The sequence below is a fragment of the Zootoca vivipara genome, chromosome 5, assembly GCF_963506605.1.
Source record: "Zootoca vivipara chromosome 5, rZooViv1.1, whole genome shotgun sequence".
Taxonomy (NCBI): Eukaryota; Metazoa; Chordata; class Lepidosauria; order Squamata; family Lacertidae; genus Zootoca; species Zootoca vivipara.
In genome coordinates, this window is record NC_083280.1 from 42,598,680 (window position 1) to 42,624,566 (window position 25,887).

Genomic DNA, 25,887 nt, shown 5'->3' on the forward strand with positions numbered 1-25,887 from the left:
GTGTGTGTGTGTGTGTGTGTGTGTGTGTGTGTGTTACTGCTCCCACCACCACCTTAGAGGCACAAGGAGTGACTCACTAATGCATAGACATCATTTTACCTTTTTCTTAGCTTGAGACTAGTGCAGCTGAGAGTTCATGAGATTAGATGGGTTGGTCTTCAGTGTTCAAGGGAGAAGTTGGAACTTGCATTTAGCACAGCTTCCTGTCGCCCTCAATGGCCCTAAACCTCTGGTTCTCTCTCTTCCATGTCGCTTCCATGGGGTTCTTTGTTCCTTTTATTTATTTATTTTTATTGCAAAAATGGAAAATTTATATACTGCAGAATTCTAGACCTTCTGAATGTGCCTTTCCCCGATGTTGTACATCAGCCCTAAGAAGGAGACCTGAGCTGCAATGCCTGCCATCCTTTAGGCTCTAGAGTTTATCTGGGACACACTGCCACTGCTTTCTGCCACTGCCTTCTGATGCTTTATCCAGTTCATTTGGGCCATTCTCACTGTGAGTATTTGGATTGCCTCTTGGGTGAAAGTCAGCTCTTCTCCCTTATATAAGGCCTGTGCTCCTTGACCCAGAGGGAGAGATCTTCCAGAGCTGTTGCATGGCATCCATGCACCATAGTGCCATAGACACAGGGCTGCGTGTATTCTGCCCTTCAAAAATGACAATTCTGTACAAAGAAAAGCTGAATTCTGCAACATGTATAAATTACACGGAAACAATTGGCATATAATTATTTATTTTGCATGATTTATGCTTTTGCTAGTAATAGGAAAAGGCAAAAGTGCTTTGGAGAGCACAAATGCCATATCTCTTGAACACTTGTGCTTCCCCTAATTCTCTCTTCCAGCTTCTGAGATTTTATCAGGCATTGCCTGAATGCTTTTAAGCCTATCTTTTGCTGCCTTAATGGCTAGAAATTTGCTTTAAAATAAAAATACAACCGAGTCTCATGATGCTGACTGCTGTGTCCAATACTGTTGAATGCAGTCACAGAGAAATGGCATACACACAGCCCTGTAAATACCCAAAAGAAGTGGTGTCCATCCCCATTTTGTCCACTAGGTCCAAAGAGGTGGTTGCACTGAGATCTGGTAATGCTGTGTAGCTCTTCAGGAGCATTTTGGTAGGGGAAGTAAGTAAGCAAGCAAGCAAGCACTAGAGCCTTCAAAAACTAGAGAGTGTGCAGGGCATCCCTAATACATTTGCATGCTACACTGGGGCAATGAAATCGTAGAAGAAAGAAACAGCTCCTGGTAGGGTCCTCGCAGGCTGAATGGAATTATAGGGCTGGGCTAGCAGAAGGGGAAAGCTAGCTGTGGGATATCAGCCTGTGAAATGATGGGCTGGGGGGTTGAGTTGGGACTGAGTGGCCTTTGAAGAGCAACTTAGTTTCTACCCAGCACTTTGTGTTTCTGTGCACTGAAAGTAAAAAATGGGATTGTTTCGAGACTGGGGGGTGTTCTTAGCCAAGCATTGACCTGCATGGTGTGTTTCCCTAAGTGCCACGCTGGAGCCTCTTGTTACCAGCCCACCTCCACACTGAATGTCTGCGTGTCAATGCCACCCTCGTGCCTTTCGTGTCTCTGCCCATGTAAGGGCCTTGGCCAAATAAAGAGTTGCTGAATCTCTGCCTCCATGTCTTTTTCCTCCCATTGGAAGAATGTAACATATCAGCAAGGGTGGGTTGTGTGCATGCTGTAATAGCCTTTCTAATCATCTTTATGCAGGGAGTACAGCAGCAGGCACACTCAGATCTGTATGCTGCTTTTGTTTTGTGCAGACATTCCATGCTTCCCTCCTTTGTCTCAACACACAGCTCTGGCCTGAAATTCTGCTGGTTTCACCATCTATTCAGTCACTCTATTTCCCCTTTGCAAGCAGAGTGTACCATTACTGAGATAGTAGATGGGGCAAAGCATTTTTACCTGGAGAACATACTTTTCTAAAGATTAATTCCACCCCATGCTATCTTTGTCACTGAGGGCAAGAGACTCAACCCCAGGAAGCAGTATCTTGCAAATAAAGCATCTTCCCTGTTAAAAGGTGCTTCCTAGTTGGTGAGCTAACACCAGCCAGTACCATGAATCTATGGATCAAACAAATATGGCTCCACCATCTTCCATTCTTACACACCTTGTGAATTTGCAGTTGGTTGACACCTACTGACTTATGGAAGTAGGCCATGTAGTCATGCAGCAGACTCCTTTGAGATTGTAATGATGGGGAGCAGGAGGATGAGACATTTTTTCCTTCCAGATATTGTTGGACTGCAACTCTGTCCATTGGCAGACCATGGTAGTTTTAATTTTGCTGGCTCCAGCTGTTATCCAGACCCCCCTTGGAAAAGCAAAGAACATGGGGTCTGCTTTCTTTCTCTTTGTCAGCTGGGGGAGCAGGGGAAAGGAAGTCAACCTGAAAGGATAGTGCCTCGGGCACTCAAATGTTAAATGGTTCCCAAATGGTCAGCAACCCTTGTACAGGTACAATAGAGAAGTACTCCAGCTAAGGACAAATTTGGAGATTCCAAGCAGGAAGGGTTAGAACCTCTATGGGAAAAGGAATTCAGAGCTACTGCAATGAAAAGTGCTTACTTGCCCATTTGAAAACCTTTCTGGCATCTTCATTATGCTGTTTCACTTGTAATAATACTTTGGTTTTCAAACATGCCAATGAACAGTGTAGTTGAATAAGCTGTATTTTAGTAAGCTGCAGGATATGAAATTCGAGGATTAACTGGAAGGCAATATGCCTGCTGCCCATTTCAAGGTTCCAACCATTGCCTGCAACAGCTTTGTCTTTCAGAGCCATCCGTTGGAGCTGAGATCCTGGCGCAGCTCCCTCACTTGTGCCTCACTTAGCGGGAGCAAGGGGGAGCGACAGAAGCCCCCATTAAAACCAAACCATTCCATGGCCTGTTTGAGGCCTGGGACTCCAAACTTGCTTGTTACCTGTGGAAAGAGAAACAGTGTGGGGCACTCAGAACTGCTCTGTGGCCAACAGTGTGGCAGAGGTGTACGTGAACCCCCTTTTCCTACAAGCATCACTCAGCTCCAGGCCTGCAGAATTCAGAAGAAACTGAAGAATTGCACCATCAAGGACTTGTCTGTGGTCACAGAATGTCCAGTACATTAGACATGGGAAAGTGTTATGACCCAAGAATTCCTGTTTGACACTTAATCAACTCAGGCAAGGAGGGAATGGTGCAGATCATACATACTAAGCGTGAACATTTGAAGTCAACAGTGTATGTGCATTTGAAGAAGCGGTTGGTTAATTCTTAGACTACATGAGGTCTAAGAAAGTACTACTAGGTAGTACAAGGATATACAGTGAGCTTGCAACTTGCGCTCGCTTTACTTATGTGATCGCAATTTTACACAGGTGGGGGGAGGAAATAAATTAATACATGGAGAACTGGGGAAACTTCTTCTCTCCCCTTTATTTATTTATTTTCCCCACCCATGCACCCAGCAGGTTCTCTTTGCTTATCAAGCTTTGGGAGGGAGGCACAAGGGCTCCATAGGTTTAGTACTAGAATTACAAGCCCCAGATATGTTTCTGAAATTATTCAATGGAGCCCAAATGAAACTGCCAAAAAATAAAATAAAAATTCACAGTTGCATATCATGCTTTTGCAAAATCCAGAAAATTGTAGTGTGAATAAGTCACAGGTTTTGCAATGAAAAACCCAAAGCTTGGCTGACGCTCCCAAAATTGTCACAAAAATAAAAATGGAATGCTGAGATGGCTCAGAACACCAACGCTCACGCAGAATAAGACAAGGCAAAGTGGAGAAATGTAAGACCAAAGGGCAACCAATAAAACAATTGCTTGGTCATGCTGCTGATCTGGTACTAAGGTGCAGGTAACATCTGCTTCACGGAATATGGTTTGCAAAGGATGGGGAAGGACAGAACGTGACCCACAGCCTGTGTTCCAGACCATGAGCAACAACCATATGTTGTTCTGTTGGCAGCTCCACCAAAGCATTACCTCTTTTCCAGCTGGGCCTTTTCCTCCCCATACACTCCCATGGAAATGGGGTATTCCCACTTCTTACGTCTTAACTTCCTCCCGTTTTCTGCCTCTTACCGCAATGTTCGGCTCAATGAGTCGGTGTTGCAGTGCACGGGCCTCATCCCAGCTTCCAGCACAGCACAGTTGCTCAATCTGACAGACTGGAGAGCCAAGCACATTGGCAAGGGCACAAATCGCTCCAGCAGCACCTGGAGCAAGGAACACAGTTCCGTCAAAAAAGAGTGGAGCACCTAAGCAGTGAAACAGGCATCTTTGCACCATTCAGACACACACCCCAGCATTCTTTTTCTCTCTGCTTGTTTCAAACTAGCAAAGCCTGGCCCAAATGTTGGTCTCCCTGTAGCAGTTTCCAACCCCTACTTCCCAGAAATAATAATAATAATAATAATAATAATAATAATAATAATAATAATAATACCGTAATAATAATAATAAATAATCCTATATAATAAAGTGCAAGTGTCTCTGCGTCCAGATTCCCTGTGTCCCCTTTTCCGTGCTAATGCGCATGTGCCCCAAGGACACAGGGATTGGATGAAGAGACTGCATGCGCGCACTCTCCCCCCGCCTCCTCCAACCGCCGCTCCCGGCCGGACACCGCCTCACTGCAGGGCACGTCAGGGAAGCGAGGGTGGAGGCCGGCGGAGGCCTCCTCCTCACAACCCTCCCTGGCCCGTGAAAGGAGCGGCGGGAGGCAAGGTAGGCGTTTGTGTCCCGCGTCCTTCCTGTCGGCGGCTGGGGGAGAGGAACGCTTTCTCCTCCTCCGTTCCTGTCCCCCTGCCGCCAACAACAAGGACAGGTCCCAGGGTTCGGAGAAGCGCTGCACAAGCGCTTCTCCGAACCCCGGGATGTCTCCTTCCTGTCAGCGGCTGGGGGAGAGGAACGGAGGAGGAGAAAGCAGCACTTTCTCCTCCTCCGTTCCTGCCCCCCTGCCGCCAACAGCAAGGACAGGTCCCAGGGTTCGGAGAAGCGCTGCGCAAGCGCTTCTCTGAACCCCAGGATTCTAGCGCCCGTTATTGAACGGGCTGAAATACACTAGTAGTAATAATAATACGATACTCTGCTCAAGGGTAACCAAGTTGGAAAATGCTTTTTTAATCTCTTGACAAATGTTATAATGCACACCCTAGGCTACTTTCTAACCCTTCCCCATGTCCTGAAACAGCCAGCCAGCCACTCTCTCTCTCCAGAACTGCCCCGTGTGGACATGAGCTCCCAATATTACCTACCTACAATGTAACTGGCCAGCAGAAAACCAGCTGATCCTCCCAGTACCTGGAAGTCCTCATGCTGGGTCCTGTGGACGAGCAGTCCGAGGCGGGTGATCTGGCAAGAGATGGGATCGCTTGATAGGGGAGGACAGCAGTAGGCATCCATCAAAATGAGGGGGCAGCAGTTGATGCTGACAATGAGAACGCTGCTCTGCCATTGCTTTATTCATGTCCCCTTTCTTGTGCAAAGCTGGCTTTATCAGTTCTGCAGCTTCCCCCTGTAAGCTATCAGGCAGCTCCTGGTCTTTGAAAGAAGAGCATCAGCCCCCACAGCAACTCCCCTCTTTTTGCTTCACTTATCTAATGCTCTACCTACAATGGGTGATCACAACATCTAGGGGGGAGGGAGGGATGGACTATGCTACTAAGTAGAGGGTAGTAGTCTAAGGTCACATGGTGCTGTCACGTTGTTAACGCACAGCCTTCCGAATTCCTGGGTAGACGAGAGGCCCACAAAGGTGGCGCTGAACTTTTGGGAAACAGAAATAGTGTAATACCAAAAGGAGGGGAAATACATTGTTAGAGCCACCGCTGAAGGTCTGGGTTCGAAAGAGATCACAGCCGATTTCCAGTCACATATCTCCTGATGGATTTGTTGGGATAAGCAAATGGAGCTGTTTTATTACTGAAACTGCTGATTCCATAGCTCCACTGGCAGGATGGACCACAGTTCGAAAGTGTTTTAAAGAGAGCACAAAACCTTTGCATCAGTTTGGAGGGGATCCAAACTGTTGGGGTTACACATTAATGAAGCTGGTGGAAAGTAAGAGTGTGGGGAAACTGCCACCTGGCTGTGCCCTGACATGGAAAACAGTCTTTTCTAAACGGTGGGAAATGATTACTTCAAAGTTAATCTTTCAATACTCTATGAGGAGGGGCATGCTGGCAGGTCTCCAGGACCCCCCCCCCCCGGTGGGCCATTAGCTTGCTTAAGAGGGCCAATACTGACAGGCCCTCCAACTCAGATTCTTGCCAGCACCCCAAGATGCAATCGCAACCCGCCTTCCCCCCTTCACTCACATTGCCACCACTGTCCTTGATCCCCACAATGTTGGGGTGCTGTGCTAGGCTGAGCACCACATCGGTGGGCAGCTCCAGATTCGTATTGGCTGGGACGCTGTAGAGTATCACAGGGATTGGAGATGCTTCAGCTACCTGAGGACACAAAATAGCATGATAGTGGCACATGGGACAACCCACATGCAGATTGTAAGAAGCCTCCACACACCAAGTTACCCTTCAAAGACTGATTCACATGCTTCTTTTCACATAGTAAAATCCATGTCAACCCCAGTCATCCCCTTGCTGTGGTAGATCTTGTATAGATACACTTACTGTGTGTGCTGTTACACTTATTAGCCAATGTTTTCACTGGGACTGGACAGGTCTGGGTTTTTTAAATTCTCGGTCATGCAGAGCATGAAGCAATACAAGAATCCTGCAGCCATGCAGATGATGCAGGACTACAACTCCCATCATCCCTGACCATTGGGCTATGCTGGCTGGGGATGACGGGAGTTGTAGTGGCGACACAGGTTTCATCATCCCTGCAACAAAATACTCATTTTTCTGGGCTACATTTCTCCACTCTTCCAACACAGCAATGTTCAACAAGACTTGCAGTCCAGGCTCCCAGGCGGCCTTAAGCATCTGCAAGCATCTTTTGACTTGGGGAACAATTTAATTCATTTCAGCACCTGCTAAAAACATTCTTGTTTAGACAAGTCTACCCAGGTGCTTTAAAAGTTGAGGTGATTTTAACCTGCTTTAGTATTTTAACTTTTGTATATTTTTATTATAACCTGCTTTAGTATTATAACTTTTGTATGGCTGTAAACCTTTCTTGTTTTTTTTAAAATCTTTTTGGAAACTGATTTTTTGTTTTTTACAATCATGTGGTGTATAAATTTTATGGGGGAAAAAATAACTTCTCATACACAAGCTAAATAACTTAGTACTCAAAAGTCAGTCTCATTCCAAGGAAGAACATCTTGATAATGAAAGGGAATAGGACCTAGAAGAAGCAAGTCAAGTGTTTATTCATTTTACTTTATGGGTACCTTACCCAGTAGCTGTGGAAATATAGCACATGTCTAATACTACACTGAACCCTGCAAATGAATCATCACTGATCTGAATTAGACACAGAGAAAGATTATTTAATAATACAGATCTTTGTTCTAAAATTCAAGGTAGCTAGAGACCAAAGGCACCCTCTTTTCAAACCCACATCTTTTACTTTCTCAAATAAGCTTTTTATTTTCTGAATAAATACTTTTTAACCCAGGCAAACACTGGTGCCTGCAATAAAAACCCTAAACATCTTAGGGAGAAGTTGCCCTTGAATTCAGAATTAAAGGTATTTATTTTAATTGCATTTCTATTGAAAATCCACTCATGCCTGCAACATCAAGCAACCTGTAATACAAGCTACCACCATCTCAGCCTCCTCACCCCACCCCCGTCCCTGGGGCTTTGACCAGGGAGATGCCTGCGTCCCATCCTTCACCTGTTTGTAATGATGAATTAAGGCTGCACTGGTCATGCTTCCCCGGAAGTAGCAAGGCGTCACCACAAGAGCAGCATCTGCGCCCTTATCAGCCATTTGTGCTGTCATCTCGATGGTGCCCCGAGTTGCTAAAGGAAGGAGGACAAAGAGGATAAATGGACAAAAATAATAAAAGGGTTTTAAGAGGCCTGTGGGACCAAAGGAAGGTCTCAGTGAGATTAAGAGGCTCCGAGAACTAGAGATGGAAGCAGGGGACAGAATGTGCCTATATAGGCTCATTGCTCAGCTCTGGCATCTTAATTCAGGATGTGTTGTGGCTGGAGAATGGCATCCTCTGGCCCCATCCCCTGCACACTGCTCACATTCACATCCGGTCCCAGCCAGCAGGAGCTTATCCTTGGGCATAGCTTGGCGCACCCGTCTCACCACTTCCAGGCGTTCTTGTTGAGTCAGGTAGGGAAATTCCCCATTGGAACCCTGCACCAAAAAACCTGCAGAGAGAGAGAGGGAGAGGGAGAGGGAGAGAGAGTTGGCAATGGGTTTCTGTTTCCATCATGGTACTCAGCCATTTTCATTTCAAGAGTTTGTCCTGCTTTTAAACAGAAGGACCCCAAAGCAACAGAGAAACACCAAAACCTAAAAATACTAAAAGTGTGTGTGTGTGTGTGTGTGTGTGTGTGTGTGTGTGTGTGTGTGTGTGTTAAAGAAGTGGTGCCATAACTCACCATGAACCTTGTTCTCTTATAATGGCAATGGCACCCAACTGAGTTCTGGCAAGTTCTGGCTGAAAAAAGTGTGCTCTCTCTCTCTCTCTCTCTCTCTCTCTCTCTCTCTCTCTCTCTGTGTGTGTGTGTGTGTGTGTGTAGATAGCTATATAGCTATATAGCTATATATATATATATATATATATATATATATATATATATATATAACATGATAACATGTAAAACAAATGTGCATGAACAAAACAAGCCCAAATAGCAGTAGAAAACAATAAAGCAGCAGTGAATAAAACGAGAAGAACTAGGAGTGCAGTAGGAACCCTGATGAATTTTTTAAAAAAGTGTTAACCTGGAATCTAAACATAATTGTGCAAAAAGGACTCAATAAATCTGCTTGGGGAGGGTGCCAACACTGACGTCTCTCTCCCCAGCTGCTGTACCTCTAATGGCAAGGGCACCCAGAGAAAGTCCCATGCAGCCAATATTAAAATCACGTATTATCCAGCACCCTGGTCCAGACATGCGCAGAAGCGACTTCCGGTGCCAGCTCTGCTCGATTTCCGGTGCCCAGACATGGGCAGAGCAGCACTGGAAATGGTTCTGCGCATGTCCAGACGCGTCCAGAGGCGATATCCGAATCCAAGTGAGTGAGCAGCCAGCCAGGAGCCGGGATATGGCCGCCGGAGCCGGCAGTGGCTGCAAATCCGGGGGATTTACGGAATATTTTTCAATTCGGGAGACCAGCGGGAAACGGGTTTAAATCCGGGGGTTTCCTGCGAAAAACGGGAGACTTGACAGCTATGCAACAGTCTAGCTCATGAAGTGTGCCTCCGGGGGTAAAGTCAAACCAATGAAGAATCACAGCGCCTGCTGTGGCTGCAGAGACTGGAAACTCGTAACTGCTTCCTCCTAGCTGCTGTAATTTGAGCCTATTGAAGATTTGATGAAGTCTTCAAAGACTGCCCCACATCGAGCACATGACAGTAGTCTAACCAGGATGTTACTGGAGCACCAATAGCTGCATTCTGGTGATCTAACAGTGGGCTTGGCCACAAAATCAAGAAGGTGGTAAGTAGCCAACCAAATGAAGACACCTGTCTCACAGCTACCGGTATAACAACAATTGAGTTACAGAAGCTTTCTACTCTTGCCTGCCAAACCATGTCCAAACCCCCAGGAGAAGAAAATCATGCTGGGCAGCATTACTGACTTCTTCCTGGCAGGGCTCCTGTGCCTTTAGCAGCTGCATTTCAGACAGAAATCCAACAGGTAAGGCTACAAAAGCAGGGATGGGGAACTGTCAGCAACATAGTAACTACACTTAGAAAAGGGCAGTCACTGTAATTGGATAGGTGGTGAACCAAGACCCTTTAGGAAAGGATGCCTGGGCATGTGGAATCCAGGAAGTTTGGCAGCCGGTTACTGGTAGGGGGATCCATGCAAAGTTGTCCTCTGCTAGTGAAGACTAGGATAGCATAATGGGGGGGGGAGGGGAAGGAAAAATACGCCAAAAATGCAGGTTCCTCCCCCATCTCCTGCAGAGTGGTGGACAAAGGCCAAAGTTCGCGGGCAGCCAGGTGTGTCCTTGAAGAAATAGCATAGTTGACAATTCAATTCAGCTGTGTACCCCTTTCCTATTTACTGGGAAAGGTCCCGCTGGATGAAACAAGTAAATGAAAGGCTTGGTTTTGCTCTGTTAAATTGTCACAATTGGAGAAGTAGCAGTGCAAGCTCTGAAGTGTAGGAAGGTTTATATATAATATAGCAGGGTTAAACATTTCCTTATTGAATTTACACTGCAGCAAGCGGATTGCTGACTTGTTTGAGTCCTTCCTGCCCTCTTGGTTGTTAATCCCTTTTGTCCCTCTTGAAAGAATAAATGCACATGAATCTGAATGATAACAATATAAACTAGTTTACTGTCAGATTCATTGAGTACATACTTAGGTTACAATAGATATAAACTATATATAAGATATTAGTGAGTCCTTAAAAGACTCCATCACAGCATTTACTTCTTAACACAAGCAGCAGCCTAACCGGCCAATGGACCAAACTAACTGACACATAGTGGCAGCTGGTCCTCTCTTAGAATGTTGGATTTGACTGACATATCCCACATGAAGGACATTTCAGCACTGTATGTGCATCCAGCATACACCCACACATACCTCCAGCTGGCTGGGAATAACTGCCTACAATACAGTACAGTGAAACCACTTGCTTATCCATTTTTCCTGCAAAACATTCTGTGCCTTTATCAGCTTCAGGGCAGAAGGTCTAGCAAGACACGTTGCATTTCTGTGTATCAGATAGCTCTTAAAGGTATTGAGGGTTTTGTTTTGTTTTGTTTCTCTTTCCAGAGTTATAGAGAAGGTGGCCCTAGTTCACTGTGAACCTGCCTTCCAGGATGCAAACAAGATCCCCACAAATCTGTTTGGAGAGTATATTCCAAGAATGGGGTCCTTATCCCTAGCTGCCTTACCAATGAATGAAGAGCAATTCTTCTCAAAGAGCTACACTTCGCAGAGCTCCCCCATGAAGATGGATTTGTCTTAAGACTTAAACCATTCTGGAAACAGTAGCTCTGGGAGGGGAACAGGGGTCTCCTAAGCACTCTTAGGAAGGCCTGCACAGTCATTGGGTAGGGTGTCAGGTCACTGCCTCAGGCGGTGGAAGCCCCGAGGCAGCATCTTTGTGGGTCTGTCCCACCACCATCCGCCAGGGAAGTGGCACCAACACCAGTGCAGACTTTGGGGGAGATCACACAGATTTCAGGCAAGATCTCGCTGAAATTGCATGAGATCTCATACGGTTTATGCCAGATCTCGCTGGAAACTGGCATGACTTCGCCCAAAATCAGTGCCAATGGCAGCACCATTTCTCTAGCCAGGGGCAGACTTGAGTAGCTACCAGTAATCTTTCGTAATATGAAAAAAAAATAAAAAAATAAAAAAAATCTTCCAGTAACACCTTAGAGACCAACTAAGTTTGTCAGAGGTATGACAAACTTATCATACCTATGACAAACTTAGTTGGTCTCTAAGGTGCTACTGGAAGATATTTTTTTAATTTGTTGTTTCGACTACGTCAGACCAACATGGCTACCTACCTGTAACAAGTACTTTTGTAATATGGCGCTCTGTGTGAGGCCTAAATTTGGTGCCCCAAAATGGATCTTCTCAATTATGGATTTTCTCAGTTTTGCACCCTCTCGGCTCAGCACCCTGTGCTGCGGGGGAATCCAGCGCTGCTCCAGTGGGGCTGGGAGGGCAGGTGGCAGCCAGCAGGGTAGGGCGGCATGTCTCCTTTTGCCTCTCAAATGACTAAACGGGAGGCGCTGCCCATCACTCTCTGCACCTCTAGCCAACGACAGCTCTCAGGATTAGGGGGGGGGGGGGACGATGACTGTTCCAAGCGGCATCATAGCGCTTTAAACGAATGGTGTGGATGTGTAGTCAACAGCGTTGCCAACGCCCCCGGAAGAACTCCACAGTAACAAACTGCGACCCACATCGGTCTCCAGAAAGTACAAAGTTGCTGCAGCATCCGCCCTCTCCACTCTCCCCCCGGTGCTCTGCCCCGCCTGCCGACCTTACCTCGGAAGGGAATCCCGGTGTAGAGGCGCAGGTTCTCCTCCAGCCGGCTGTAATCCACCTCTCCCTGCGAGGTGAACGGGGTGGCAAGGGGCGGGTAGATGCCCCGCAGGTCGAGGCGCCGGGAGGGTGTCGCTGCCGAGGCGCCCGCGGCAAACCTCCTGGGGGCGCTGCCCGCCCCAATCCCCGCGGGGCGCAGGTGAGGGCCTTTCTGCCATTGCAGGCGCAGGAGCCGCGCAGCTACAGCCACCCGCACCATGGCCCTCTCCTCTCGCGGCGTAGCGCTGCGCCCTGTGGGAGCTGCACAACGCTTGATCGGGGGCGGGGAGAGCCCGCCCCGTCGGCGTGGGGTGGGAGTGAGTCCAAGCAGATCGGACTCGCCGCACCATGAAACTCTTATCAAACGCCAAGAGAGGAGTGGAGGAGGCGCGCTGGTTTGCAGCGGCTCCGTCAACTGGATCCTGATAGGAAGCCAAGTCGTATGCCTTGTTCCCAAACTTTGCAGGTGCAGACAGTATGGGGAGTGGAATTGTTCGTTACTGCCCCATGCCACCCTGAGCATAAATGCATAATAAAAGGATGTTTGGAGGGGCCCCAAATACCCCCCTGCCAATCTGCTTTTCTTTCAGCTAGCAGGGGGGAAGGATTGCGGGGGGGGGAGCTGTGGGTTTCTTGGGAATTTTGGTTTTGGTAATTGATTCATCTGTTTGAACGTTTTAGATTGCAAGCCTAAACATACTTATTAGGGAGAAACTAAGCCTCATTATACACTCTAAGACTTCTGAGTAGACATGCATAGGACTATGCCCTTAATGCGCTGTTTCGGCTTTATGAAATGTGGTGTTATATCTATTATGTATGTGTGTGGAACATGCTTTAGTCTTCTTAGGAGGAAGAGGAGTTTGCTGTCCTAGTATTAAGCACCAGGAATTTCTGTACCTTGAACAGCAGATTTCATCTCCATTTGCTGAGCCAGTTTGTCATTGGTTGCCCTGTTCACCCCAGATCCCCTAGAAGTACGATAGGTATTTAATGTGCCATATGTTTGTATTGCATGTGTGCCAGTTAGAGGAGATGGGGTTTGGGGCAGATATATTATTGCCAGCTACAGTAGTTTGCGAGTAGATACACAGGAAGGAGGTTTTGGGTATAGACCAGGAAAGACTGCAAGGATCTGCATGCAGATGGTTATATGAGCCTGCCGGGCCTCCATTGATTCTTTCACCATTCCTTCCTTCCTGGAATAGCTTTGGATTTGCAGCCAGTGTTCATCTCCAATCACTCAATCACAGCAGCTCAGATCAGGCCCACGCTGAGGTCAGGCCTTTTGCTGCTCTTCAGGCTGTGAGCCTTTCCCACTGCTTGAGGAAAGATGCAATGTTGCATTAGAATCCCTAGGAGATGCTTTGAATCTTGACTTCCATATATGCGCAACCCATAGCTGTCAAGTTATCCCTTTTCTCGTGAGGAAGCCTATTCAGCATAAGGGAATTTCCCTTTAAAAAAGGGGAGAACTTGACAGCTATGGAAACCATGCAACAGAGTGCAAACAGTTTTGGACTGTAGCATCTCATTGGCAAATTTGCCATCGTGCACCTGTCTGAATAATATGGAGCTGGATCAAATAGACATTGCGGATAGCTCAGCTCAGTTGGACCTAGTGGATATAAAATTAGCACTTGTTTACCTAAGAAAGTCCCTGCTCCTGTAACAGCTGCGGGGCTGGCAAAAATGTCACACATGAGGCTGATAGGAGCAATGACTTGTTGAATTTCTGCCCATTATGCGCTTCTAAAGGAGTGGATCACCTTCATCCCTCCAGAAGTTGTTGAACTCCACTTTCCGTAGTTATGCTGGCTGGGGCTGATGGGCCTTGGAGTCCCACAGCATGTGCAGAGCCACAAGTTAGTCACCTCCTGCTTTACAGCAACCCAAAGAGGACACCAGACTCCCACGGGTTTTTCGTTTGCTTGGTTCTTTATTGAGTGTTAATGGCACAGCCTCTCCCAAGTCCAGAACCATCCTTGCTTGGACTTCCATCTTTTGTCCGTTTGCTCATGCTGGCAACTCTGTTGCCTCAGGCTCTTGCTTCTCCAGCACTTCCCGTGTGTCTGCCTGCCATAGCTGCACCAGGTCGGTGGGTGTCTTCCCAGCCTGTGGAAGGAAAGATCAGCATCCTTGGGTCACAAAACTGCAGTGTCTAACCAACAGACTGGGGGGGGGGGAACCTGACACAGGGGACCTTCCCCACCTCAGAACTGGCAGATGAGCTAGCTGCCTTCTAAAATGTCAAGCAGGCAGCACCTGAAATTAAGAAAGCATGCTTCTGGGGTCTCCTCCAGACAGGTTGTTGTTGTTGTTGTTGTTGTTGTTGTTGTTGTTGCAAATGTAGTCTGAAACATGTCGTTGACACAATAATAGTGCCTTAGTGGTGGATTTATTCTGAAGCATCCACATAATTGCACTTTATTACTGTAGTTGTTCTGCAATGCTTCCACAATGATATCACATTGCCTCTGGGAGGGCACCCTTCACTATAGCACAACAAAAGCAGGGGGAAAGTCCTAAACCAACAGCATCTGTGGTATAGCAGGAGACCATGAGACACGCACCAACTGGAAACAAAGCCGTATGACTGCCCCACAACTTCTGCAGGCAAAAGCAGAATTGAAAATGGGATCACATATAACATCAAGAGCACAACCCAGGCGTAGGCAAACTCAGCCCTCCAGATGTTTTGGGACTACAACTCCCATCATCCCTGACCACTGGTCCTGTTAGCTAGGGATGGTGGGAGTTGTAGCCCCAAAAACATCTGGAGGGCCGAGTTTGCCTATGCCTGGACACAAACCATGATGAATCAAAAGGACATATTGGGCAGCAGATGTACTTTGCATAAAAAAATAAAAAACTGTCCAGTCGCACCTTAGAGACCAACTAAGTTTGTTCCAGGTATAATAATATACAGTACCTGAATCGAGTACTTTGTGTTGTTATTCCATGCATGGGCCACAAGAGGGCAACACTCACCAGATTTTTGGCCATCATGTCTGCCCCATGCAGAATCAACATCTTAATGATCTTGTAGCGATTGAGGCGCACAGCATCGTGCAGGGCACTGTCTCCCTCCTGCAACAGACATGGCAGCACCACTATGTGTAAGGCAAGGACAGGCAGCCACCAGAACTCTTATGCTCACTGCTCATAAGACTAGCAGAAATTGTTAGTTTATCTGCCTGCTCATCCAGTTCAGATCGATCAAGTGCTTCAAACGAGAGTCTGGGTGCACTGAGTATAGATTGCTTTGTGGGCAGAGATCAGTTGGTGAGCTAAAGAGAGAAGAGCATGGCAAATACTGTACCACGAAAGACTTAAGCCAGCTGAACGTAAAGCCTTTCTGCGTGCCATCGACAGAGTAGGCTGCAATTTCCCCATTCTAATGGACGGAAGGTACTAACTCTGGGGATTAGGGAATATCCATGGATGATCTCTCGGTTTGGGCATCCCTAGCTAAAAATTTGTAGAGAGGTATAGAGCCATTGGTATACAGGGCGGCTCAGCCTTCAATGAAAAGAAGAGAAACTAGGACTAGGACTCAGGAATTGAAGGCAGTAATGAAGGGGAGATTATTGGCATTATTAAATTAATATACCACCTTTAAAAATTGATCTTTTCTTTTACCCTTTTTGTTTTGTTTTGTGTGCATGCATGCACCTCCCTATAGAAGGAACTTTGTGTATCCATATATTGTGTATTATATTTATAACCTGCCCTTCCACAGATTGGTGTGATTCCTACACAAACCTGTGTGTGTGTGTACAATTACTACTTAGACCCAGATGAGCAGGGTGCACTGTGATAAGCAACCACACAATGTGCCTCTTACCCGGTCACGGGAATTGACATCCACGCCATTGTTTATCAGGTGCTCCACAATCTCTGCCATGCCAGTACGGGTGGCCACATGCAGTGGGGTGCTGAGAAGCTGGATTTGGGCAGGTGGTGAAGACGGGAGCAAGAAAGGGGAAACATGACTTCATGTTAGTGCCCCTGCTTCCATCATGTGCTTCATCATGTTCTTATTGGAAGGACCTTGCATTGCTCGAGAACCAGAACCCCTTTCCTGTTAACCCAGAATAGCTGCAAGATCCCACAGCCCCTTAAAACCTCCTTCTTTCCACTCCTCCCACGCAAATCTCCTTCCCCCACCACTGTCTGCTTGTCAAGTTCCTCCCACAGTGCTGTTCTCCCACCATGAACCAAATCCTGGACTCCCAACCTTCCTCACCTTGTCCTTGACATTGAGATTGGATCCTTTCTCCTGCAGCAGCTTCACCACGTCCAGGTGTCCTCCTCGGCAGGCCCAGTGTATGGCTGTGGAGTCCAGCTGTCGGCAAGCAGTACACATCCATCAGAAGAGGAGAACCTCTCCCTCCTATGTTCACCCCCTTCCTTCCCTGCCCCAAACCCTTTTGAGATTCATGCAACTGCATCTCCCAGCGTTACTTAACATAACAAAGCCAGTCTCTTTTTTTAAACTGGAGCACCCAGTAAATGCTACCCCTGTACCAGAGAGAGGAAACTGATGGTAGTGGCTTAGAAGAAGCATATGTGGGCATAGGTGGAGATAGCAGGGTGGTGGTGGTGGGGAATGAGCAGGCAGAGATACAGAATGATGCAATGAAGGGTTATTTATCTTACTCGATCTCTGAAGTCGACCGTGGCTCCATGGGCCAAAAGCTTCTCTGCAATCTCCGTGTACCCCTCAAGTGAGGCACGGTGCAATGCTGTCCTGCGGAACTAAGTGAAGGACAGAATTAGGGCTTCTTCACATGACATAGTGATTGAGTATTCATCCTGATTTGCTTGCAGAAGCCAGCCAGCCAGCCAGCCAGCCAGCCACACACACACACACACACACACACACACACACCAATGCTGTGAGCCTTATCACAAGTGTGGAGATGGTTGGTTCTCCAAATAGGGTGATGGCATTTGAAGGCATTTCATGAAAAGGAAAGATCACAGAGAACAAGCGCTGCTCGCTGCGTCCTACCTCATCACAGGTGTTTGGGGATCCCCCATCTGCCAGGAACTTGTCCACCACATGCACCTTGCCTTGCACAGCCGCTTTCAAGAAGTCCTCTTCCGTCACAGGACCCGTCTGTAGGGGAAAGAGTTGACGCTTCAATGGGTGTTTCAAAAGCTCTAAAAGCCCACGGCGAGGGGCTTGGACCACTTTAGATGCTTCTTTTTTAAAACAATCAAGCGGCATATAAATGTTAGGTTTTTCTTTAAGATTGACATGGTCAATGGTGCTACTCAGAGATGTGTGTTTGTAGCCCTGATCTGAATGATAGCACACCTGTGAGCTTTTGATAATTTGAATAACTGGAGGTGGAGTTTCCTTGCTGCAATGAATGTGGCAAGGTGATTGGGTAATTGATTATTTTGAAAATTGTATTTAAGTTACCCAAATGTTTCATGAGTTTGTGTAGTGTGAGGTATAGAGGAATGGTGCTAAGAGGGGTGTATTGTATGTATTGTATATATACTGTATTCAAAAATAAAAAGCAAGCAAAGATATTGTGGACAAGTTTGTTGTTTCATCGACCCTGCCGCTGCTGCCACTCAGTTGGTGCGAATGCCCAACATTAAATTGTAGGAAATGAATCATAAAAATGAATTAAGTTCATCACAAAGGCTTTTCCCAAAAAAAGGAGCAGGGGCATAGCTATCCCTGATCCCCCACGCACATGGGATGGGGTATGCATTTCAAGAGGGCTCCGGGAGCGCAATTAGCTCTCTGCAGGGTGAGCATCAGGAATTGGGGTCCTTGGGCACCTGCCCAACACCCAGCAGGGTTTCCTTCATCACCCGCAGCTGCTGAAGACCCTGGGCTCTGTGGCTGTTGCTCCTCTTCCTTCTTACCTACGCTGCCAGTTCACCTGGCCCCTCTATGCAAGTGAGCAGGGATAAGAGCAAGGAGGAAAGAGCAGGAGGCCCACCTCACTCTGCCACTCCCCTCCAGACAGTTGGGTAGATGGTAGCCAAAAGGAGAGGACAAGCAAGTGGGCCCCACTCATGGTATCTTGCCCAAGGACTCCTCCCTGGGGGAAAGAGCTGTTGAGCACCCGGTATCTCCAAGCAGGACCAGGAATGCCCCCCCTGTCTGAAACTTGGGAAGGATGCTGCCAGTCAGAGTAGGTGATACTGAACTAGGTGGACCAACAAGCCCACTCAATATAAGGCAACTCCCTTATACTGGAACTATGCCATCTTGCTCTCCCTGCTGCCGCCTCCATAGTTTCTTTCCCTCCTCCCGCTTAAAGAAGCTCCCGCCACCCCTTACAATCTCCTCTGGTTCAGGCTCTGGTTTCTTCTCCTCTTTTTTCTTCTTTGGCTTTTTGTGCAGCTCAAAGAGGTATTGTGTGCCACCAACTTGGATGATCTCTCGTCTCAGGTCCACAGAGCTCTTCCGCACCCTTTCCTGGCCCTGTGGGAGAGAGATTTATACAGAAAAACTCTTGCTTAGGACTAAATCCCTGCTTTTATTCCCCCCCCCCCAGCAGCAAATCCACTCTGCCCACCCCTTTCTTTTGCTTTCCAGTTAGGGCTGGCCCAAGAGGCCCTTCCCAGAGGCGAAGGATGAGATGATGCCTCTCTTTCCATGTGCAGCCGCCAAGTGGATGGTAAGTTTGATCTTGCTCCCAACACAGCCGAGGAGCTTAGGAGGTGGAGAGTAGGCAATGTCATCAACACAGCTCTGCCTTCCACTGCTTCCTGTCCAAGGCAACAATGCTCCCTTTGCCTAATGGTAGGGCCGGGCTCGGCCAGCTTGTTGTAACCAAGGGCTTGATGATCAAATGGAATATTTTTGTCTTTGTTTACTCCAGTCCTCACATTTAAAATTGGCACTGTGATAAGCAACATAAACTCCTGCTGACTCATGTTGGCTTCTCTCATTTCACTCACCAAGAGAGCAACTTCCTTTGAATGCCCGTCTGAAAGATCCTAGAAGGGGGTGGCAGATGCCGGGGGGGGGGGGTTGTTGGACTGTTCCAGATTCCAAGCAAGATATCCTGCTAGGCTGAGGACAGTGGAGCAGAGTTCAGTTGAGTCTGGGAACAGCAGCATTCTGCAATAGAGCCAATGGGTTCAGCCCTTTTTAATGACAAGAGTTCAGCCCTAGAGCATGCAGGAGCATATCTGAGCATATGCAGAGTGTGTTTCCTTTGCCCCTCAAAGGCATGAGAGAACTGGGTTCCCAGGCCAACTAGAGTTGCAACTGCCTCATTATGAAATGAAACTTCCTGCAGGCAATGGAGATTATAAAAGGAATATCCACTACTTTTCCTCTTACCATGTGGGGCTTGTTGGTGGTGTGTGCAGAATTTGTACCTAATAACGGCCCATGTAGCCCAGAACATCCTATGTAGCTATCAGAACATTAACTTTCCTGCTCTAGTGCCAGATCAAATGATGTTACGTTTTACTATGTTGGGTTTATTTTTAGGACTGCACTGAAAGAAACACTCAGCGTGGCTTGTGCCCTGCCAAGCTGCATGCTGGCTGTCCATCGATCTTGAATGACAGCCCATTGGGGCTCTGTAAATCTCCTGGCTTGGCTGCCTGTCAGGGAACTGCAGAAATCGAGGAGGGGGGCTGTTAAGCACCCGGTGGGCAGGCCACAATATACGGCTGATGGTCCGACTTGAGCTTGAAGGGACCCACGTCGTTCTGATACAGAGATTTATGGAAGGACCATAGTTCGGTGGAAGAGTGTTTTGCTTTGCACACAGAAAGCCTCAGGTTCAATAACAGGCATCTCTAGGTAGGGCTGGGAGAGATTCATCCTCTCTGAAATCCTGGAGAGCCACTGCCAGTCAGCGTAGTAGACAGTACTGATCTAGATAAGCCAATAGAGGCTGGATCTACCCTCCCTGTAGATCCTGCTTCCCAAGGCGGTCACCCTCTTTTACCTCATGGATGGGCCAGCCCTGGCTAGAGTCAGAATAGGAAGGCTATTATTATCAGTGTTTTTTTCTGGGGGGGATGCAGGGGTACGCATACCCCTAAACTTTTTGTGAATCTAAGCTTGGCCTCATTGAGGGGCAGTACTTCAATATGAGTAGGAAAATGAGAGTACCCCTAAATATTTTCTTTTAGGGGAAAAAAGCACTTATTATTATCCCAATATCAGGGAACGGTGGAAGTATTTAGCCACTAGAGGGCAGAAAAGGCACTTGGGAATTCATCTGGAATGTACAGTACGAGATCACAAGCAGGCATACTCTGATAATGGATCTTTCCTGACTGTGTATTATCTGTTCGTATTTTTATTCCACCTTTCCCCCAAGGAGCTCAGCCTGTCTCTTTCCTTTCCACCTTCTCCTCAAGAGCCCTGTGAGGAGGCAGATTAGGCACAGAGTGAGGGACTGCCAAAGAGTCCCCCAGTGAGCTAAGTGGGGATTTGAACCCGGGCTTCACCCAACCTTGGTGCTGTACTCTAACCATTACACTACACTTGAAAGGCCATTAACATGGCATGGCTTATAATGACAGGAAAGACAACTTAAAACGCTTCCACTGGATCCTTGTGACTACTGGATTGATAGAACCTGGATGATGGAGAAGGGAGGAGGAGGGAGAAAGGTTGTTTTCTGCTGCTCCAGAGAAGCGGACACGGAGCAATGGATTCAAACTACAAGAAAGAAGATTCCACCTAAACATTAGGAAGAACTTCCTGACAGTAAGAGCTGTTCGGCAGTGGAATTTGCTACCAAGGAGTGTGGTGGAGTCTCCTTCTTTGGAGGTCTTTAAGCAGAGGCTTGACAGGCATATGTCAAGAATGCTTTGATGGTGTTTCCTGCTCGGCAGGGGGTTGGACTGGATGACCCTTGTAGTCTCTTCCAACTCTTTGATTCTATGATTCTATGATACCCCCAGGAGTATTATGAATTCATACATTATAAAGCTTTGTGCCCAACAGAGTAGGATGCAAGAGCCTCACTGAGGGCTGCAGCCTCTCTCACCTTAAGCTCCTCAAGACCTTTGTTGAGAGGCCCATGCTTCTTCTCATCCTCCAGAAGTGGGGTATCTAGCCGGGCCACAACTGGCGGTTCTGCAGGCGAGCAGGAACGGTGTTTCTGGGTGAAGCAAACAGGAGACAGGAAAAGCATTGCAACATCCCACACCTCTTTTCTTTTGACCGTGTAGTGAGCTGTGGCTTCTCTTTCCACGCCTATTTAAAAAGTGGATGTATTCTATGATAACAATGATAAGCAGACTATGCAAGACTGGTTTTCATGAGACCCTTTCCTGCAAATTGCTGTCATCCTCAAAATGGCGTCTCCCAGAGCTGTCCATGTTCCACATCAGTCTCTTCTGGTGCCCTACAGGTAGTTTATCTTTCAGCATTATTCTTATTTCCCTCTTCTTCCCATGATCTCTGCTGGGGCATCTCTCTGAAGCTGTCCAGAATAACCACTACATAATTTCTTAGCTGCCTACAACAAACTGTCTAAAAACACATGAAATAAATACAACCAAATAAACAAGCCACATTTTCACTGGGGGCAGAGATAGCAGCACCAGCCTTAAACATCTCTTACTCAGACACTCAAAATGGTGACACCCTTTCCGATATAAAGGGACTCCTGACCATTAGGTGCAGTCGTGACCGACTCTGGGGTTGCGGCGCTCATCTCGCGTTATTGGCCCAGTGAGCCGGCATACAGCTTCCAGGTCATGTGGCCAGCATGACAAAGCCGCTTCTGGCAAACCAGAGCAGCACACGGAAACGCCGTTTACCTTCCCGCTGTTTATCTACTTGCACTTTGATGTGCTTTCAAACTGCTAGGTTGGCAGGAGCTGGGACTGAGCAACGGGAGCTCACCCCGTCGCGGGGATTCGAACCGCCGACCTTCTGTTCGGCAAGCCCTAGGCTCAGTGGTTTAATCCACAACGTCACCCACGTCCCTCCTTTCCGGTATATTATTTGCTAATTACATGTAAAGGAGGTTACATGAAATAAATCAGCTGCTTCGAAACAACCATTTCACACCATTTCATAGTAAAGCTGTTCTATCTCCCGTGGTTGGCAAGAACATGAGATACTTCTCCGTGGGTCAAGTCTGCCTCCCATGGATATCCAGGAATCCATGCCCCATCCAGTACAGCTGCTGGGTCTGCCTCCCGAGTCCCAGGAATGCATCCCCAAGACTCACCTGTTCCTCCTCCTCCTCCAGCGCCAGCTTCTGTTCAATCAGGTCTGTTGCCCATTTCACCCCCTGGTCCATTGCCATCTTCTCTGCCATTATCCTGGAGTTGTGAAGTTTTCCCCAATGCTCCCCCCTGGTTCTGCTCTCTTCCCAAGCTTTATGCAGGACTCTGTGGACCTGCTCCGTCCTCTCACAGCCGCCGACTTAAAAGACCTGGTGTGCGTCCTTCCCAAGTGACCCTGTTCACATTCCCCACTCCAAACGCCTTTGCCGTGAGCTCAGCTTGTCGCAATCTCTCCTTTTCCAACTGCACACAGCTCACCTTCCTAAAAACGACCCATTAGTAGCCAGAGACTCCCTCCCAATAGGGAGGTGTGCACTGAGTTTCCCCCTTGACTCCTGGGGAAGATTTGTCAATTCCATATAGGCAGATGTCCTTCTCCTGGATAGATTGGGGACAGGGATTGTGGCTCCGTGCCCAGCGGCAAGTGTCCCGAGTTATCCTATGAGTCACTCCTGGGAGATTTGTATTGTCATGTGTACATACATCCTAGAATCTCCACGTACACGTGGAGTTTCCAAAAGTGGTGGTCCCTGCACAGAGCTGCCGATCATAATGTCAAAAGCTGTAGCATCTGAAATATGGCTGTAATAAAACCGTCAGGTTGAGAGGGATCTCCAAAGTTCATTTAGTTCAGCCACCTGTCAATGCAGGAAAACCACTCCAGCAACATCCCTGAAACAGGTGACCATCCGGCCACTGCTTTAAAACTACTAGCAGAAGTGAGTCCACCACCTTCTGTCCAGTGTGGCATAATGGTTAGAGTTTTGGGCTGGGACCTAGGAGAACAGGGTTCAAATCCCTGTTCAGCCATGAAGCAAACTGGGTGAACCTGGGCCAGTCACCATTTCTTAGCCTTACCTACCTTACAGGGTTGTTGTGAGGATGAGAACCATGTACAACACATTGAAATCCTTGGAAGATAAAGGTGGTATATAAATGCAATAAATGATAAATTTAGGGGCATCCATCCTGCAATTACTATGAGCTTCTGGAATCAAGGACAACTCCCTTTTTAAAGTGCTACCTAGGAATAGAGGTATACATTTTGTAAACTGGCCTTTCTCCCCACCCCCCACCCCAGTGCTTTGTATTTTGAAAAGTGAATGTTCGTTGTAACTTGTAAGTCACTTTGGGCATTGCTCATTGTGTGAAGGCAGCATGTAAATAAACTAAGACAACCAACCAACCTTCTTCTAAAAGGCTTCCATCACTAGCCTTAGTAGTGGCTGCTGCTCCCCCAGCATAGAACTCCTGCCTCTGTGGTGAGACACACGATACCCTAAGGGCATTTTTTCCCCTCTGCTGTGGGTGCCAAAATCTCCAGAGGGGCCTGCTCATGAGGGCACTAGCCCAAGCCACTGGGCCCTGCCAGGAAACAACTTACCAACCTGCCAAGCAGCTAACATAGGCACAAAGCCTGGAACAGAAAGTGTAGTGGAACAAGATGAATAACATTGGGTGAACTGGGGAGGGTGGGGGCAGGTGAGAGGACACCAGGAAGGGATGAGCTGGAAGTTATTTATGGCAACAGACACATCAGTCTATCCCTCTGTCTCATAGCCCCCAATTGTACCGTGACAGCAGTGCTACTTAAGTCGTTCCTGAGCTCCAGGGTGCTCTTCTGCACAACAGGATGGAGATAACATCCCATTTCCCAATAACCAGTCTGAGAATTAATGACGTGGGACGCCTTCCAAGCCTACAAGGCAGCTTCCGAGGTGATAAGAGGCCAGGATGAGCCACAGCAGTCAAGCGGGGGGGGGGGGGAAGAGGAGGACCTGTCCAAATATATCCTGGCCCATCTTACAAATCCGTGGGTGCTCTTTTTGTCACCAGCCCTGTTTCATTAGACAGTCCTGACCCCAAACCAACATATAAGGAGAGCAAGTATACATATTATTTTAGTTCACACGTTGTTTTTAAAGAACGGCAGCTGTACGAGTGCCACAGAACAAAATCAATGTATGAATCTGGATGGGAACTGATGGTCGCTTAATAACTAGATGTGGATGCTGGTTCACACGAAATCTTGTACGCTGCTTTGGAGAAACAGGTAGGTTTTGGTATTGAGACATGCTTTCTCTGGCAGTGAAGGGAGAACATAGCCGCCAGGGCTAGTGGCTATAATAGTCTCATCCTCTACGAATTTGTCTAATCCTCTTCCAAAGCCATTCACGTTGGTGGCCATAACTACCTTTGCCTTTGAATAACAGGGGGGATTTGGGGTTCATTGTTGTTCCTATTTTTATTATGAATTCTATATTCTTTATACTTGTGAACTGCCCTGAGACCTGCGGGTATAGGGCAGTATACAAATGATGATGATGATGATGTAAATTGTCCTGAGATCTACAGATTATAGTAATAATAGTATTAAATAGCAATGCAGAAGGTCACATATGTAAATGTTCAGAAGCAGTGCTGTACACATGTCATGTGAACTGCTGAGCACTTCTGTCCATGCTTGACCTTCCATCAAGCAGAGATTGGCCAAGTGGATCTTTCACACGGGTTCTGCCGTTTTAATTTCCCTTGCCCTCGCCTCTCTCCTTTGTGCTTTGCAGGTGGGCAATGAGCACCTGTACACAGAGGGCATGCATCCTTTTTAAAAACAGAAAGACCACTGTAGCAATAAGATAAGCTTAAGACGTGTTAGTGGTACCATTTTTCAACGTATTCGTCTGGTGTGTTGTCTCAAAAACCTCTTGACTAGATGTGGCCAGAGAACTTGGATCAGAAGGCCAAGCTAGACCTTACAAGGGGAGCCTGAGGGCTGCCAACCCACATTTCCCTCCCCTTGGCTAAGGGCACAAGTGGTGCACTGCCTGGTCCTCTTCTGTGCAAATGCCTCTGTGCAGGCAGCGTCTATTTCTCCCCTTTCCAGCCAGGCTGTGAAAAGGGAAACAAGACCAGCTGAAGGTAAGAAGGAAAGAAAAAGGCCTGGAACGGAGAAGCACAGGAGGAAATAAGCAGCCAGCCGGCAGAGGGTTCCCCACATGTTGCACCAGCCCCCCATTTTTGTTATTGTGGCCACTATGTAATTCACAGAATCACAGAATTGTAAGTTGGAAGGGACCCTGAGGGTCATCTAGTCCAACCCCCTCCCTGCAATGCAGGAATCCTGTCCACAGCTATCCCTGGGTAGGCTTGAACCACCAACCTTCTGCTTAACAGCCACATTACTCCAGGGAACTTCTAGTTCCATATTGAAATTTGGGAGACAGGAAGCTGCCTTATACCGAGACGGATCATTGGTCTACTTCACTTAGCCTCGTCTACACTGACAGGCTCTCCAGGGCTTCAGGAAGTAATCCCTCCCAGCCCCACTTGGGGTTAATCTTGGGACCTTCCGCATGAAAGCAATTGCTCTACCACTGAGCTACAGCCTTTCCTACCTGGTTTGCCTCATGCAGATTGCCTATTGCCCTTCTGGAGATGCTCCGGCATTGCATTGCAAAGGTCA

The 25,887-nt window shown here is 47.5% G+C and overlaps 2 protein-coding genes across 4 annotated transcripts; both read right to left on the reverse strand.

Annotated features, from left to right (window-relative positions):
• Window positions 1–3: 3 nt before the first annotated feature.
• On the reverse strand, window positions 4–12,399 carry HOGA1 (4-hydroxy-2-oxoglutarate aldolase 1). 3 transcript variants are annotated; one of them, XM_035132866.2, is made up of 7 exons: window positions 12,141–12,399; window positions 8,182–8,310; window positions 7,820–7,947; window positions 6,331–6,465; window positions 5,269–5,365; window positions 4,094–4,227; window positions 8–2,949 (listed from the first exon to the last, which is right to left on the reverse strand). In XM_035132866.2, the coding sequence occupies exons 1-7, from the start codon at window positions 12,394–12,396 to the stop codon at window positions 2,800–2,802; spliced, it is 1,029 nt and encodes a 342-aa protein (XP_034988757.2). In that variant the 5' UTR covers window positions 12,397–12,399; the 3' UTR covers window positions 8–2,799. The 3 variants fall into 3 exon arrangements, with proteins under 3 accessions (XP_034988758.2, XP_034988757.2, XP_034988759.2); XM_035132868.2 differs by having other exon boundaries at window positions 2,824–2,949; window positions 5,315–5,365; XM_035132867.2 differs by lacking the exon at window positions 8,182–8,310 and having other exon boundaries at window positions 4–2,949.
• Window positions 12,400–14,106: 1,707 nt separating this feature from the next.
• ANKRD2 (ankyrin repeat domain 2) lies at window positions 14,107–24,619 on the reverse strand. Its single transcript, XM_035134034.2, has 9 exons — window positions 22,367–24,619; window positions 21,173–21,286; window positions 18,490–18,633; window positions 17,194–17,301; window positions 16,839–16,937; window positions 16,426–16,524; window positions 16,024–16,122; window positions 15,168–15,266; window positions 14,107–14,291 (listed from the first exon to the last, which is right to left on the reverse strand). The coding sequence occupies exons 1-9, from the start codon at window positions 22,454–22,456 to the stop codon at window positions 14,193–14,195; spliced, it is 951 nt and encodes a 316-aa protein (XP_034989925.2). The 5' UTR covers window positions 22,457–24,619; the 3' UTR covers window positions 14,107–14,192.
• Between the last annotated feature and the right edge of the window lie 1,268 nt (window positions 24,620–25,887).